The sequence below is a fragment of the Nannospalax galili genome, unplaced genomic scaffold, assembly GCF_000622305.1.
Source record: "Nannospalax galili isolate Female #2095 unplaced genomic scaffold, S.galili_v1.0 scaffold547, whole genome shotgun sequence".
Classification (NCBI taxonomy): Eukaryota; Metazoa; Chordata; class Mammalia; order Rodentia; family Spalacidae; genus Nannospalax; species Nannospalax galili.
The window spans coordinates 148,827-164,248 of NW_008355824.1; the positions used below are offsets into that span (position 1 = coordinate 148,827).

The 15,422-nt window shown below is 38.8% G+C and overlaps 1 protein-coding gene across 1 annotated transcript in view; it reads left to right on the forward strand.

Annotated features, from left to right (window-relative positions):
* Nucleotides 1–8,963: 8,963 nt before the first annotated feature.
* Nucleotides 8,964–15,422, forward strand: part of LOC103750665 (transmembrane protease serine 11B-like) — a 7,463-nt gene continuing 1,004 nt past the window's right edge. Inside the window, 6 exon segments of the mRNA XM_008853832.1 lie at nucleotides 8,964–9,054; nucleotides 9,357–9,472; nucleotides 11,247–11,422; nucleotides 12,276–12,278; nucleotides 13,045–13,301; nucleotides 13,642–13,784. Coding sequence (XP_008852054.1) covers nucleotides 8,964–9,054; nucleotides 9,357–9,472; nucleotides 11,247–11,422; nucleotides 12,276–12,278; nucleotides 13,045–13,301; nucleotides 13,642–13,784 — 786 coding nt within the window.

Here is a 15,422-nt window from a genome sequence, read left to right on the forward strand (position 1 = left end):
TGGAGGCTAGAGGAGAACATCAAGTTTCCTGCTCTATCACTTTTATTCCCTTGAGTCAGAGTTTTTCATTGAATCTGAAGCTAAGATGGCAGCAAAGCAAGCCCCAGGGATCCTATGATCTTCACAACCCACAGTGTGGCCACATCTGGCTTTTAAAGTGGGTACTAGGGATTTGAACTCATGCTTGCATATCAAGCTCTTACCCACGGATCTGTCTCCCCAGCCCCAAATAATCTTTAATACTTTATGGTTCATAGAACAAAATATATAAAATAAATATAAACAATTATAGTATTAAGAATAAAATAATCAGCTGGACATGGTGGTTTATACCTGTCCTACCAGCACTCATGAAGCAAAGGTAGGAGAATCAAGTTCTAGGACAACTATATAGTAAGACCCTGTATATGTAAACACACACACACACACACACACACACACACACACACACACACATACACACACACTGAAGAATAAAAAAATTCCCTTTGAGTAAAAAGATATTAAATAGTGAAGTGTCAAGTTGTACCCTGGAATTTAGTGATTAATAAATAGGTGAACGTGATTAATATTCATGCACACATTCACTAGGGAAAAGATTAACAACACAATAAGGAAAAAGACTCAAGTTATTTATAGGATTGTGAGAAGTGGAAACCCAAGTTTTCCCCAGATATGTGGAAGCATGATTACCATTATAATTGATTAGGGAAATGCAAAAAGGAACCAAATTTAAGTGATAAAATACTAGTTACATTCAAATTGATCTTATTAAAAGTTGTTTTCAGAACGGACTACCTGGTTAAACCTAGTTTTGACTGAGAAGGCATAAGCCAGCATGTTGGAACTGGTGAAATACTGAGTTAAAATTATCCATAACTGTCAGAAAGCTGTTCTTTGGGTGTAACTTTTAGATGACCCATTCAAATTGGCTCATTATTATTACTTTTTTTCTAAATAGCCAGGTCAAAGAAATTGTCATTCCCAAATGACTCCTATCTTAAAACCATTGAATATGGCTGTTATTAACATCAGTCTGACAGTTTCATCTTATTTGTCTTTACATTTGACCCAACACATAAAAACCAGCCAACCAACACTGGATATAACACATAAATAAAAACCTACATCAGAAAGTTTTATTTCTATCATCACCATCACCACCATCATCATCACTGCCACCACTGCCATTGGCGAGACCATGGGTGTCAGAATATCATGTTCAGGTAAATGGGATTGTGTTAAGAGAGTAAGTCTGAGAAACATGATATGTTGCCACAGAGTATCTTTTAATTTTTTTGCTAAGTGTTTTTTTTTATAATTTAATTTTTATTTCTTTGACTCTTTCAAGAAACATACTAATTTCTTAGGTCTAAAGGTCCTTGGAAATTCTTAAGGAAGTTCTTGATGGCAAAAAAAAGAATCATAATGTAACAAGATTCTTCTATATGTTACATTACTAGAAAACCATATAAATGTGTAATTGATACAATAAGGAAGGTATATTATTTCTTTAATTTCTCACCCGTAAGAACACTATAACTTTTGGGGGCTGGAGAGATGGCTCAGTGTTTAAGAGCACTGGCTGCTCTTGCAGAAGACCTGGATTGGGTTCCCAGAACCCACATGACAGTTAACAACTGTCTTTAACTCCAGTTCCAGGGGATATTGAATTCCCTTTTCTGACCTTCACAGGCATTGCACAACATGGGTGGGTGCACTTATATACAAGCAGACAATACACTCATACACATAAAATAAAAATAAACTATTAAAAAATGAACACTATAACTCTGTTCAGTAGTAATGCTACTGAAATCATTTTATTTTTTGGTTTCTGTTTTTATGAGATTCAGTGGCACTATGTAGTTTACACTGATCTTGACTCACAATCCTCCTGCCTCAGGCTCTTTGAGTGACGAGATAACAAGCTTTTCATCATTCTTTTTCTAATGTTAAAATGCTTTCTTAGGGACTGGGGAGATGGCTCAATGAGTAAGAATGTTTGCTCTACAAGCCTAAGGACCTGAGTTCCAATCCCTATCACCCAGATAAAAAGCTGGGCATGGTGCGGTGCATTCCTGTAACCCCATCATTAGGGGGTGGAATGAAGCAGATTGTGGAGATGGCTAACTGAAATGGTGAGCTTCCAGTTCAGTGAGAGGCTGTCTCGAGGTAACAAGGCAGAGAGCAACAGAGGAAGAGACCAAACTTGCTCTGGCCTCCTTATGTGCATGCGTAGGCATGAGCACCTGCCCACTCATGCTCCTACACCACACACATGTACACTGTACACACACACAAATAAATAAAACAAATAATAAGATTTTCTTAGAATCAATTAAAAATGAGTGCCATTGCTGATCACTTTAAGAAAAATACGTTTTACAACATAGATCTGCAGATAGCAGCTGGCAGGCAGCAGGGGGTTCTCAAAGTTCATGGATTTGCAGAGGCTCTGTTCTGTCTCAAGTTCCAGGAGAAAGTAGAGGCAAAGCCACTCAGTCTAACCAATTATTGTGTTTCTAGAATCTTTTATAACTTTCACTCTAGTGATTGAAAACCTTGTGCAAAAAAATACTTGTTTCTTATAAAACTCAGAGATCCTTGCAATGGAATCTTACGTTAATACTCTGTTATATAGCAGAATTTAGGTGAAATTAATTCATATGGTTTGTGAATCAAATTATGAGCTAAAACTACATTTTTGTGTCCCTCACAATTTATACTAAAATAGTTCCTGGATGTGGTTATGAGAATAGCTGAAATGAAAAAAAATAATGCTTCTTATGGACTCTGGGGATAGAATCATACTGAAACTGAGGTTTTAGTATTGTGAATATTTTGTGATTCTTTTTCATCTGATTGATTTTGATGGCAAAGCAATTAAAAATCACCTTCTATTAGATAAATAAACTATATTTATTGTAAAAATTAAAACTATAATGAGGAAAGAAGCAAACAGCAAAGAAAATCATCTATCCATATTTCCACAGGGCAGGGAATACTAAAGTTGACATCACACGCTTCTTTCCACATCTATGAAACCTGTAATTGATGTGATAGTATGGATTTCATTGGTCTATGAATCTTTATATATCCGTGTGCATGATGTAGCTATAGTTTACAAAAATATAACAAGTTTAATATTTTATAACTTACCTTTGATTTTTTTCTCAGTAACATGAAAACAAAAATCATGCTTAATTTGCTCAGTGATAGTCCCAGCAGCAGTGGCATACAATGTGATTGTTTTTAGTGAATGAATGTTAAGTCTATCCTCTTTGAGATATTTGAAACTTCTATGCTCTAAAGTAATAAGGAACTAATGCATAAATTATAAATCATGTATGAGTTGACTGAAAGGCAGATAGATTTGGAGCATTCAAGATCTAATCAGAGTCATGCTCCCTTTTGTAGACCCAGAACATCTTCTCAGAGTCCTTGGTCTCTGTGGATGATGATCCTTATGTTCTTTGCAGTGATAGCAGCCTTGGGAGTGACTGTTGGTCTCCTGGTTCATTTTCTGGCTATTGGTTAGTATTCACTGTTTTCAATTTTTCTCCACTCTACAAAAGCCCCCTTTAGCTCACAAAATTGAGAAGAAACATGAATGTTATTTTTTAAAGGGATGTTCTCATTTCTGTTATTTGGCACCCAACTTCACAAAGGTTTTGATTCTGAAGCCTCCTGACAGGTTATATCACCAAGTATGGCAGTGTGGGCAAAAATGAAGTGCTTAATGCCAGTGTCATTGGCAGAACTGGTTTGAGGGGTTTCTAGTTGACTTGTTACATCCTTCAGTAAACAACTTCAAACTGTGGGGGCTCTTGTTCTTGACAGATGCCTACTGATTATTAAAATAAGATTGGTAAGAAGTAAGGGATAATACACAAATGTCTTTTCTCATGCCCAGCTTTTTATGCGGGTGCTAGGGATCCAAATCCAGGCCCGCACGTTTGTACAAGTGCTTCTACTCACTGAATCTTCTCTTGGTCTCCCATCCTTAAGGCTTTTGATTTGGTAATACTGGGTCAGAACAATTTCATCTGTGTTCTTGAAAGCTCTGGGGTGTGTTTGAAGTTCAGACAGTGTTGTCATCTCTTAGTTTAATGTAGTGATTTATAGAGATATATTATTCTATGTTAAGACAGAAGACATTATCACAAACTTTGGGGCTGGGAAGGTTACCATGCAAAGAATAATTACTGTTATATCTGTAAAACTGAAACTACTTAGCCACATTGTAAAAGGCAGAATTAGTTCCTGTTCATCTTATCTAAACAATTGTATTAGTAAGCTCAGGATTCCATAACAAATGAATACAGGTAGTTGACAAAAGTTATTTGTTTTCTCTCTGTTGTGGAAGCTTGTAGTCCCTTATCAAGGTACTATTCAGGTTGGTTTCTGATAAGTTCTCCTGACTCACAGACAGCTATGGTCTTGTTCTCACTGTATCCTCAAATGGCCTTTTCACTATGCACAGGATAGGAAGCGGGTAGAGGAAATGGAAGAGGGAGTTGGGGGGAGGTGGAAGAGAGAGGTGCTGATTTGCTATTTCTTCCTCTTGTTGATTTTCTCCTTACAGTGAGTTATTTAATGATAATATAATTAATAGATCATCTTTATTTAAAAAATGTGATTGTATTACTTTTCCTTTTTTATCTTAACATTTATTTATTTGTGGTGTGTTGTTGCAGGTTCTCCTCAGGCCAGCTGTGAAGACCCTGACCTGGATCGGGTCCCCTGCCGATTAGGGGGGTAAGAGGCGTGGAGTCACAACACACAGACCCTGGGAGTCAGGTGGAAGCAAGCACTAGGCGAGGTGCAGCAGGCTCCTTTAATGCAGGAGGAGGCACACTTTATATTTCCCTTTTCTCTGCCCCCAAGTCCCTTTAGTCAGCGTATAGTATTCTGATTGGTCCGCACCATGCAGTCTGTCAGCAGCCACTGGACTCCCGAGCAGGGTACGGAGGTGGAGGTGTGGGCTCCTTTTGGCAGGCTATTTGAGGACCAAGAAGTGAAGTGAATTCTTGCTGAATCCCAGGGCTCTGGGTCCGCGCCATCTTTGGAGGCCTCCTGCTACAGTGTGTGTGTGTGTGTGTGTGTGTGTGTGCAGATGCCACAGCACAGGTATGGAGGTCAGAGGATTACTTGGTTCTCTCCTTCTATTATGTGGCTCCTGAAGATCTAAGGCAGGTCATCAGGCTTGGTGGACAATGCTTGTTCTTGCTTGTACCAGCTGATAGGCCCTCATCTTATTTATTTCAATTAAGCACTATCTTTTTTCACAGCATTGACCAGCTGTGAGTTGCTTTATTAATGGCTGCCCACTATAGAACAAGGCTTCTCTGGCCATGATTGAAAGGGCATAACCATAAATATTTAGAAGGCAGTTTGACAACATGCCCAGTTAGTAGAACAATAGTAGCACATTCCTTCCACTTCTCAGGGCCTTTGACCTCTCAAGTTATAAATTTTTGACCAAGTTTACAGTATCAGTCATGAATTCTATTCTGTGAAGCAGGCCTCAAATACAGTCAGGAAGCAGTTGGTTGCTCTCATAACCTTTATGCCACTATTGCATCAGTGGACACATCCTGCCTGGTAGGTTGGCATTATAACATTCAGGGTTATTGCTGGGTAATAACATTAATGAGTTTTTCCTCCAGCAGCAAATTGATTCAAGATCTTGTGAAGGGTAGTTAATGTATCACATAGCCCTGGTTTTAGATAAAAATAGCCTAAAACAGATAAACATAGATAATGATAGAGAAAGAGAGAGAGAGAGAGAGAGAGAGAGAGAGAGAGAGAGAGAGGAAGAAAGAGAAAGGGAGAGGAGGCAGAGAGGAAGGAATGGAGGGAGACATCACTATATTCAGGAAACATTAGTTCCAACTGTGAACCACTATACAAATCTGTAATTTCAGGCAAAACCACAAAGTTGTTGGCATGGTTAGCCCTCACACACTTCTATGATGAAAGATAATTATATCACCAACCTTATTATTTCACTACCCATATGCCAGCTACCTTTTCTCCTACCCATCCCATCTCTAAAATATTATTCTTTTAGTTTCTTTAGCAATGACCATTGTCTTAGTTTGTTCTTTATTGCTATGAAAAAACACTCTGACCACTACAAACTTGGGGAGAAAAGGGTTTATTTATCTTACATATCCGGGGTCACAGTTCATTGGGGAGCCCAAGGTAGGAACTCAGAGCAGGAACCTGGAGGCAAGAGCTGGAGCACAGGCCATGGAGGAACACTGCTTACTGGCTTGGTCCCCTGGCCCCTGCTCAGCCTGTTTTCTTATGCAACACAGGCCCACCTGCCCAGGGGTGGCACCACCCACAGTGGGCTGGGCCCTCCCATATCACTCATCAAGAAGATGCCCCTCAAACATGGCCACAGGCCAGTCCAATAGAGGAAATTCCCCAATTGAGGCTCCCTCAACCCAGGTGTGTCAAGTTGACACTAAAACTATCCAGCACAACCATGGTTGTGGAGCAAAATGAATATTTTAAGATAATGTCATCTAGGGGCTAGGGATGTAGCTCAGTGGCAGGGTGTCTGTCTAGTATGTGCAAAGTCCTGGGGTCAATCCATCCAAAGGCAAAATTTGTCTAAACATGCCCTTGTCCTCTGCACTTTGCAATACTGGTGGTTAAAGGAATTCAGAAAGCTGGGCATGGTGGCGCACACCTTTAATCCCAGCACTCGGGAGGCAGAGGCAGGCAGATCTCTGAGTTCAAGGCCAGCCTGGCCCACATAGTGGGTTCCAGGACAGCTGGGGCTACAGGGAGACCCTGTCTCAAAAAGACCAAAAAAAAAAAAGGAATTCAGAAAAGATGCTGTGGACTCTGAGAAGAAACATGGACAGACTGATGGCATTTATAATTTGGTAATTTCTAGCATGTATTCAGGGGGATTCTGAAGTCCAAAAATAGGATAATCAAAAAAGTTCAGTTGACTTATCAACCTGCTTTCTCACAGGAAAATACTTTTCGGAGATCCTTCAGTTGATCATAAGTAATTTAAAAAGAATGATTTCAAAACTTCTGATGAATACAGCTTTTAGTATGAACATTTTTCAAAATTCAACTCCTTTTCTGATTAATAAAAAATTTATCTTTAAAAAAATTGTTTTATTGAATTTTTGTGTATTTTATACAGAATGTCTCAAACAATCTTAATCATCTTTATACCGCTGTCCCCACTGGCACCCTCCCATAGTCTCTCCGTCACTATAACCCATATACTTTATCATTCATGCTAAGCCCAATGTGTCAAGTCTGTGTCCCCAGACATTCCCCAGTGCAAGTTCATCCATTGAGGTCTGTCTAGTCAGCCTATCTGGAGTCTCTTGTTTTAGGAAGATCATCTCTTCCTCACCTAGCAGTAATCAGTTGCCAATGTTTTTCAGCTAAGTTTGGGGTCTGCTGTTCATTTCCCCAGTTCTGAGCAGGGTTTTTGTCTGCCTGAGTTGGCATGGGACTGAAATTTAAGGCTTTTAAGAGTGTGGTCTCTAGTAAGTTGACCACCCTCCAGTGGATGGCAACACACCTAAGATCTTATGGGAAGCACAAAAATGCAACCAATATTTTTGCTTTTTTTTTTTTTTTTTTTTTTTTAACTAAAAAGAGGACACAAAGCTCGGTGAGTAGGGATGGAGGGGTGGACCTGGGAGGAGAAGGGGTGGTGAATATGATCAGAATATATCGTATGAAGTTCTCAAAGAACTAATAAAAAATTAAGGGGCAGTGAATATAGACAACATGGTTGTCTTAATGCTTTAGGATTCTTTCTCTAAACCTTTTCAGTATATTGATCTATAGTAACAAACTAGTTCTTTGTTACAAACTATAGGAAGATGCTTACTTAGTGCTGGCTCCCAAATACATATTAGGTTGTCTTTTGCATTTTTTTTTCATGCCCTGCGTTTGCTTTTCTCATTGATATCTGTAAAAAAGTAAACTTGCTAGAAAAAATTCTGTATGAGCGTATTTGTTTGTATTATGTTATAAGAAAACAAATGCCAACCATTTGTTGACAAGTATTCAGTTTCTTGAATGTGTGTGAAATACTCTGATTTCTAGTTTGGCATCCTCATCTTGTTCCATGACAGTGCTCCTGAACTCAGAAGAATTTTAGGAACTTTTATATGTTATTGATACTAGGACATTACTTGTATTACTCCCAGATCTCATGACCCCCAATGACCACCAAGGAGTCTAGAGTGTATGCAACAGCAAAGAGCCTTTATTTGGGCTTAAGCTCAGGCCCTCAGATTTCACCCACACAGAGGATATGTACTGAGGGCCCTGAAACAGGGTGGGGAAAGCTTTTTATAGGGAGTTTAGCTGAAGCCCCTGTGTGTGTGCCAGATGCACTTTAAGATGATTGGATGGTCCTATGTTCTGAGTACAGGCAGGATTCTTATTGGTAAGGGCTGTCTTTAGGGCATTGGAATGTACTAACTGTTATCTGTAGGGCCAGAAGTTTCTGTTTCTACCTTATAAGGCTTTTACATGCATGGGCTTGCTTAATCTATGGCTTTCCTGGAGTGGGGGGAGGTGGAGCAACTGGAGATTTACAACATGCCTGGGCTTGTCTGAGCTTTCCTGAAACTGCTAGCCAAAATGGAGTCAGTGTATTCTGACTCTTGCATTTTGACTCTTCATTCCCCCCTAGAGTTATGACAGGGGTTAAATCTTTAAGCCAAGCAAATTACAGAAACAGAAAGAAGTAGTTAGATGAGTCAGAGTCCCACAATTGTGTATTATTCTTTAATTTATATAAAGGAATATGATAATGAACATGTAGGAAATCCAAGATACTTACGAAACTTAAAAATATGAAGAAGTGTCAGAACATTTCTGTTCTTTTTAGGCCATATCTGAATGGGTCAAAAGTGCAATTATAACTGACATTCAGGCTTCCTCTGGCAAGGAGGCACAGCATGAGGACTGAAATCAGAAATGTCCTACAGCAGATGCTGGCAGAGAACATAGCCTCCTGGAAGGCAGTTCCCACCTCTGTTAAACTTAATGGTGTGCTACACTTTAAAGTTTTTTTCTTAGGTTTCTGAACTACTTAATAGAAGTACTAGGGAAAATAAACAAGAGTTTTAGAAATATGTGAGTTTTTTCCTTTAAAATTGTCACGAGCGTCACCTCAGGGTCATTTCCCTGAGGGAGGAATCACACTAGTCGTGTCTGTCTTTCACATGCATTTATTTATACACGACAAACAACAAAAGTCAAATGTACAATAAGGTGTCAGTCCTAGAGAGTTAGACTCTCAAGTTCTGTCACTGGAATGTAGTTCGTGGCCATGGCTGGATCCTCCATAGGCTGCGAGGTTCGACGTGGTTCGCAACGTCTCGATTCCTCTGGAGGCGGTCAGCAAGAGAAGCGAGGATCAGCAAGAAGAAGGGGCCGCACACAGCATCGGGATGCTCTGAGTAGAGTGCGCCACTGAGGTTCTCGAGGATCCAGCTTTTAAGGTCTGAGTCCATGATTAAGCAGACATCTGGTTATCAGTCCTTGTGTCCTTAGCTTGCAGGAAGGGGCCACACACAGCAGCCGGATGCTCTGAGTAGAGTGCGCCCCTGAGGTTCTCGAGGATCCAGCTTTTAAGGTCTGAGTCCTTGATTGAGCAGACACCTGGTTATCAGTCCTTGCATCATTAGCTTGGTCGCTTGCCAGTAGAACATCTGGCTAGCTCCAGAGTCTTATCTGTGTTTCACACATTCATATCAATCCATTTTCAAATAAACATTTTACTTGAGTCTTAATATTACCAGTTTATAATTTCAAGTATAAATTATATTAATTATATCCTAACTCTAAAACACTCATTACACTTCCCTATAAAAGCCTACCCCACCCTAGATCGGGGCTCTCAGTACAGATCGACTGCGTTGGTGAAATCTGAGGGCCTGAGTTTAAGCCTGAATAAAGGCTCTTTACTGTTGCATACACTTGGGACTCCTTGGTGGTCATTGGGCGTCTTGAGATCTGGCTGTGACAGCCTCAAACACACAATGTAACTGATGATGATCTTGAACTTCTGATCCTCCTGCTTCTACCTCCTGAGTGCTGAGATTCTAAGTATGTGCCCACTTTATGCAGTGTTAAGGATCAAACCTGGGGCTTTGTACATCCTAGACAAGCACCCTACCCACTGAGCCACAGCCCTAACGCCTATCAGCATCATTCTTGCCAACCATTTTAGACCAATCACTGTATGGCTGACACAATTGTATTGGTGTTACACATTTTTCAAAATGAATGCATATATCAAATATAGATCTGGAAGCCCTTTATGAAAACATTGGATTTTTAAAAGAAAATTATTTATTATTTTTATTTTAGGTATATGAGTGTATTGCCTGCATGTATGTTAGTGCACCCATGTCATGCAATGCATGCAGAGCTCAGAAGAATGCCTTGCATCCTCTGGAACTGGAGTTCCAGATGGTTGTTAGCCACCATGTGGATTCTGGGAATTGAACCCAGGTCCTCTGCAAGAGAAATCAATGCACTTAACAACTGAGCTATTTCTCCAGCCCTGAAAACATTGGATTTTTAATTATAATACTTGTAACAATTTTTACAAGAATAATTTTAAAACATGGACTCATGACTAAGAATATAATATGTAAATAACTTGAAATAAAAAGAAGACAAAAGGAGGCCATTTAGGACAAAAACTAAAAATTCATGCTGTGTCAAATTTATTTATTACAAAGTAAAAGCAATTCTGTATTTTTATATAAATTACCTTTGGAGTGTTTTTCAGATATACCCATGCACTCATTAACTCGTGTGTGTGTGTGTGTGTGTGTGTGTGTGTGTATAAAGCAGTTTTCCACTGAGCTATACTCCCAGTCCAAATCAAAACATCTTGCTTTACACACAACATTGCATATACTGCTTGTCCATCAGTGAAACAAAGTTTCTACCTTCAAGAACTTTTCAGTCTGCTTGGGGAAAGAAATATTTTTGATAAATAGATAAAATAGAAGGCAGTGGTTAAAAGATGCTTGAAGAGAGTGAGTCAGAGAATCTCAACCCAAGATTGAATTGTTTGTGGGAATCATGACAACATATTACAAGAAAGGCAGAATCCATTAGGAGATGCTTGGTAACCATAGAAAGGACTCAGGAAATGTTTGAGATATTTACTATGATATAATCTATAATACCTGAATCTGTATGAACAAATCCTTTCTCCACATTGTGGGAGACAAATGACATACAGAATCACACATGGGAACTGAATTGTGAATGGAAAAGAGGCTCGGGTGGGTGCATGGCCATGGCAGGTCAGCTTGCAATGGAAAGGCCAACACTGCTGCAGAGCCTCTTTGATCAGCAGCAGTTGGCTGTTATCTGCAGCTCACTGTTTTGTTAAGTAAGTATGCATGTTTGACTAGATAGATGTAGGATGCTTGATGCAGGCTTATTTGGGGAAGCCTGGAAGTGTTTGCCTAAATGTGTGAAAGATGGCTAAAATTTTACAATCATGCGTAAAATTTATTGGTTGTATAATTGAAAAACACAAAAACCTGTTTAAATTTGAAAATAGCATAAGAATTAAAAAGAAACAATTAATACCTTTTTAAATATCTGCTTTGGTCTGGCCTTACATGCTGTACTTACATTACTTAAATTGCTTCCATAATTTATTTTAATCATAGCAATAATTCTGCAATGACAGTATAGTTTAAACTATTTTGAAGGAGAGAAAACTAGGACTTAGGAAAAGTGATGGACTTAATGAGGCCAAGATCATACAGCTCTCCACTAGAAACTGAACACAAACTCAGGTATGCATGATTCCAGTTATTAGATATTACTGATTTGTCATGTAGGGATTTCAATCTAATTGAAAACACACACAGGTCACACATTAAAGATGCAAGGCAGCAATTATGTGGTAAAATCATGTATATGAGTGACAGAAAAGGCTATGGAAATTTGAAGAAAGAGTATCTGGCTGTGAGATAAAGGTATAAGGTTTCATCTGATCTTTAAGAGGTACAGTATTTGAGTGCTAAGAGTTTGTGGATGAGAAAGGATAATGTGCACTTCTGGTTGGGAAAGCAGCTGACTTCAAATGTGTGGAATTAGTGCAATATCAACGACATGCTCAGATGATCAAAAGAGAGCAGTTTAGAAATTTTTAGGAAAGTGAAAATAAGAAAATACATTTAGAAAATTATTTACATTGTTTGCGAACAATTTGAAATGACAAAAAACTTGAGGAAGTATCTCACAGGATTTGTCTTTCAGAAGTGATTTTGCAAAAGTAACCAATGACCATGACACCTAGTACCTTATTAAAAGTGTAGACAGTAGATACTTAAACATCTCACTAGGCCTTTTAAATATAAATATTTGGAGGTGAAGCCTGAATTATTTTTTTTTAAACACTTTAAAAAGCACTGATATTGAGCACCACGAGTCTCTGATGATTTGACAATGGGAGACAAAACATGAAGTTCTTGAAGTCTTATAAAATAGAACCTGACATTTGGAGAGAGACGAGAGAAAAAACAGAATATTAGGTCTTAAATTCAGAAAGAATCTCAGTGAGCAACTAGAAGAAGTGGTCAGGAAATCTAAATTAAAAGAGAGGATGCACTGACTAGGTAAATGTAGTAGGGTGACTGGGTGAGAGAGAGAGAGCTGCAGCATTTGACGTCCTCAGGTGTTCAGAGCCTGCCACAGTCTCTCATAACCAGAGTACATAGGATATCATTTTAAGAAGAATCCACGTAGTTATGGGTCCTGCCCAAACTGCTCACAATCTGGTTGGAGCTGAAATAGCACAGTCAGTGGGAGGATTTGCATTGAGGTGACAGCTGAAGCACAGTTTTTTATGCTCTGTGATGTTTATAATATCTCTAGGTCAGTTACGTCTTTAGAAATAAAAATTTAAATACGTTATAGTATTGTCTGGGAACATGAAGCTTTTAAATCATCAGATCTTGATTCTTAAAAAGATTGAACTTAAACTGTGTTTTCTACGAGAAGTAACACAAAAGACTGGACTGCCAACTTTGGAACTGCAGTAAATCAACCAATTATGACACAAAAAATCAAAAACATAATCTTAAACGAAAATTATAGCAGTCTTTATTTTCCTGATGATATTGCCCTTGTGCAGCTGGCTAAAGAAGTCTCTTTCACAAAGTACATTCGTAAGATTTGTCTTCCTGAAGCCAGAATGAAGGTTTCAGAAAATGACAGTGTTGTAGTTACAGGACGGGGAACTCGTTTCGTGAATGGTAAGTTTTTCAATCAACATAATAATTCTATGGGAATGCTTAAACAAGACATCCATTAATTACCCTTCCTATCCCATGCATTTATATATTGAAAAGAGAGCAAGTGGCCGGGCATAAAGCAGAGCTTCTTATCTTCGGTTGCTAAGCTATCTTTGTGAACGGTATTTGGAAAAATATCATTGTGTGAGGCAGCGAATTATAATACAAATATGAAAGAGACTAATGTAGTTAGAGACTTGTCGGGACCTTAGTGACTGAAAGAAACTGCTTCATGCTATAAATATTTTTTCTCACAAGAAAAACCAAGATGACTAAAATGCACAGCATTTGTTGCCTTCAGGTCCTTCTCCAGTAATGCTACAAGAAGCTTTTGTGAAGATTATTGACAACAAAGTTTGCAATGCCCCACATGCACTATCTGGCTTGGTGACTGATAGGATGCTATGTGCTGGATACATGTCAGGAGAAGCTGATGCCTGCCGGGTACATGTAACTGTTATCTAGTCACTGTCCTCCAGAGTACTAATTAAGTGGAGGTTTTGAATCAACATACTATGTGTTTATGAGTTAATGATTTTCACATTGTGTGGTTTCTTATTTAAATTTCATTTCAAAATTTCTTAATTTCATTTAATGCTTTGGTACCAGCCTGGACCCCAGGGATGGACACCATTTCAAACTCCATGAAGTTTTCAATGTAAGAATCCATACAAAGAATAACAAGAAGAAATTTATAAGATAGTCTTATATTATGGGAAACTTGCTGATTTGAGAATCTCTCCTCCTCCTTCTCCAGAGATGCAGCAGGAAGTTGAACAAGTTCTCACAGAGTTCTCCATGCAGACTAAGCCCAGTGCAATGTCCATAGCAGCCAAGTAGCCATCTCCATATGCACAGCTGGACTCTAAAGTCAGATTCTTGCCTGCTTAATCCAACAGTTGATAGTTGTTGGCAATATAGACTATTTTGTAGCTGCCCTAGTTTTTAAAAAATAAGTATTTATTTTAATTGAATTTTTGTGAATTTTATACAATGTATTTTGATTGCATTTAGGTTCCTTCCCCTAGCTGCATCCCCCTTACTACCCCCTGCCCAGTTGCTTATACTTTATTACACACACACACACACACACACACACACACACACGCACACACACACACTTTTTAATTTGTGTCTCCAAATGCCCTTTGCTGTGAATCCACTGGCGCATGGTTAACCTTCCTACACTCACTACTCCCCTTCTCCCAGAAGCTATTGGTTGTCAGTAGTTCCTCAGCTAGGGTTGGGCCTTCTTACTCACTTCCTTACTTGTGTGCTGGAATTTTGTCTGGGTTGAGCTCACATGGGACTTGTGTGTGCTGTCATCATTGTGAGTTATATTACTAAAGTGATCAACTGCCTGAAAAACTTGTGGTCATCCACTACCCCTGGTTCTTAAAATCTTTCTGGTCCTTTTTTTGCAATGATCCTGAATCTTGGGAGGCAGAAGTTTGATATAGGGGTCCTATTCATGGATAAGCACTCTAAAGCCTCTTATTCTCTTCACACTGGCCAGTTGTGAGTCTCTGTGTTAATTACCATCTGCAACATAACAAAGTTTCTCTGGTGATAGTTGACAAACGGATTAATCTATGGGTATAATAAGTCATCAAGAGTCAGTAACACCTGACCTGGCAAGGTATGCCCACAGTACAATAATAGCACAAATATTATGGGAATGACCTACTACTTTTTAATTGAACTTAGGATCCACTTCATAAGATGGAGCCTATACCTGGCATGGATATCAGGCCTAGGAACCTGGCTAGACAGGTCATAGGCCATAGGATAGAGCCTAATATTATTATTTCATTAAATAAAGATAGTATTAAACAAACTCCTAATGCCCTGGGTTTTGAATAAACCTGAGTTCCAGAATCCTAAGCCCATGGATAGTGAGTTGATTTCTGTACCCAAGAGCATTGATAACTCCAAAAGAGAGACAGAAATTCTTCATTTCTGTTTTTTTTTTTTTTTTTTTCAATTTTGCATAGTCTTTGCTTAAGGAATCCAGGCAGAATATCATCCGGTCTTGATATTCTGTTTTCCATTTCATTCATTCTGTTTGTGAGAGTTTCTCCT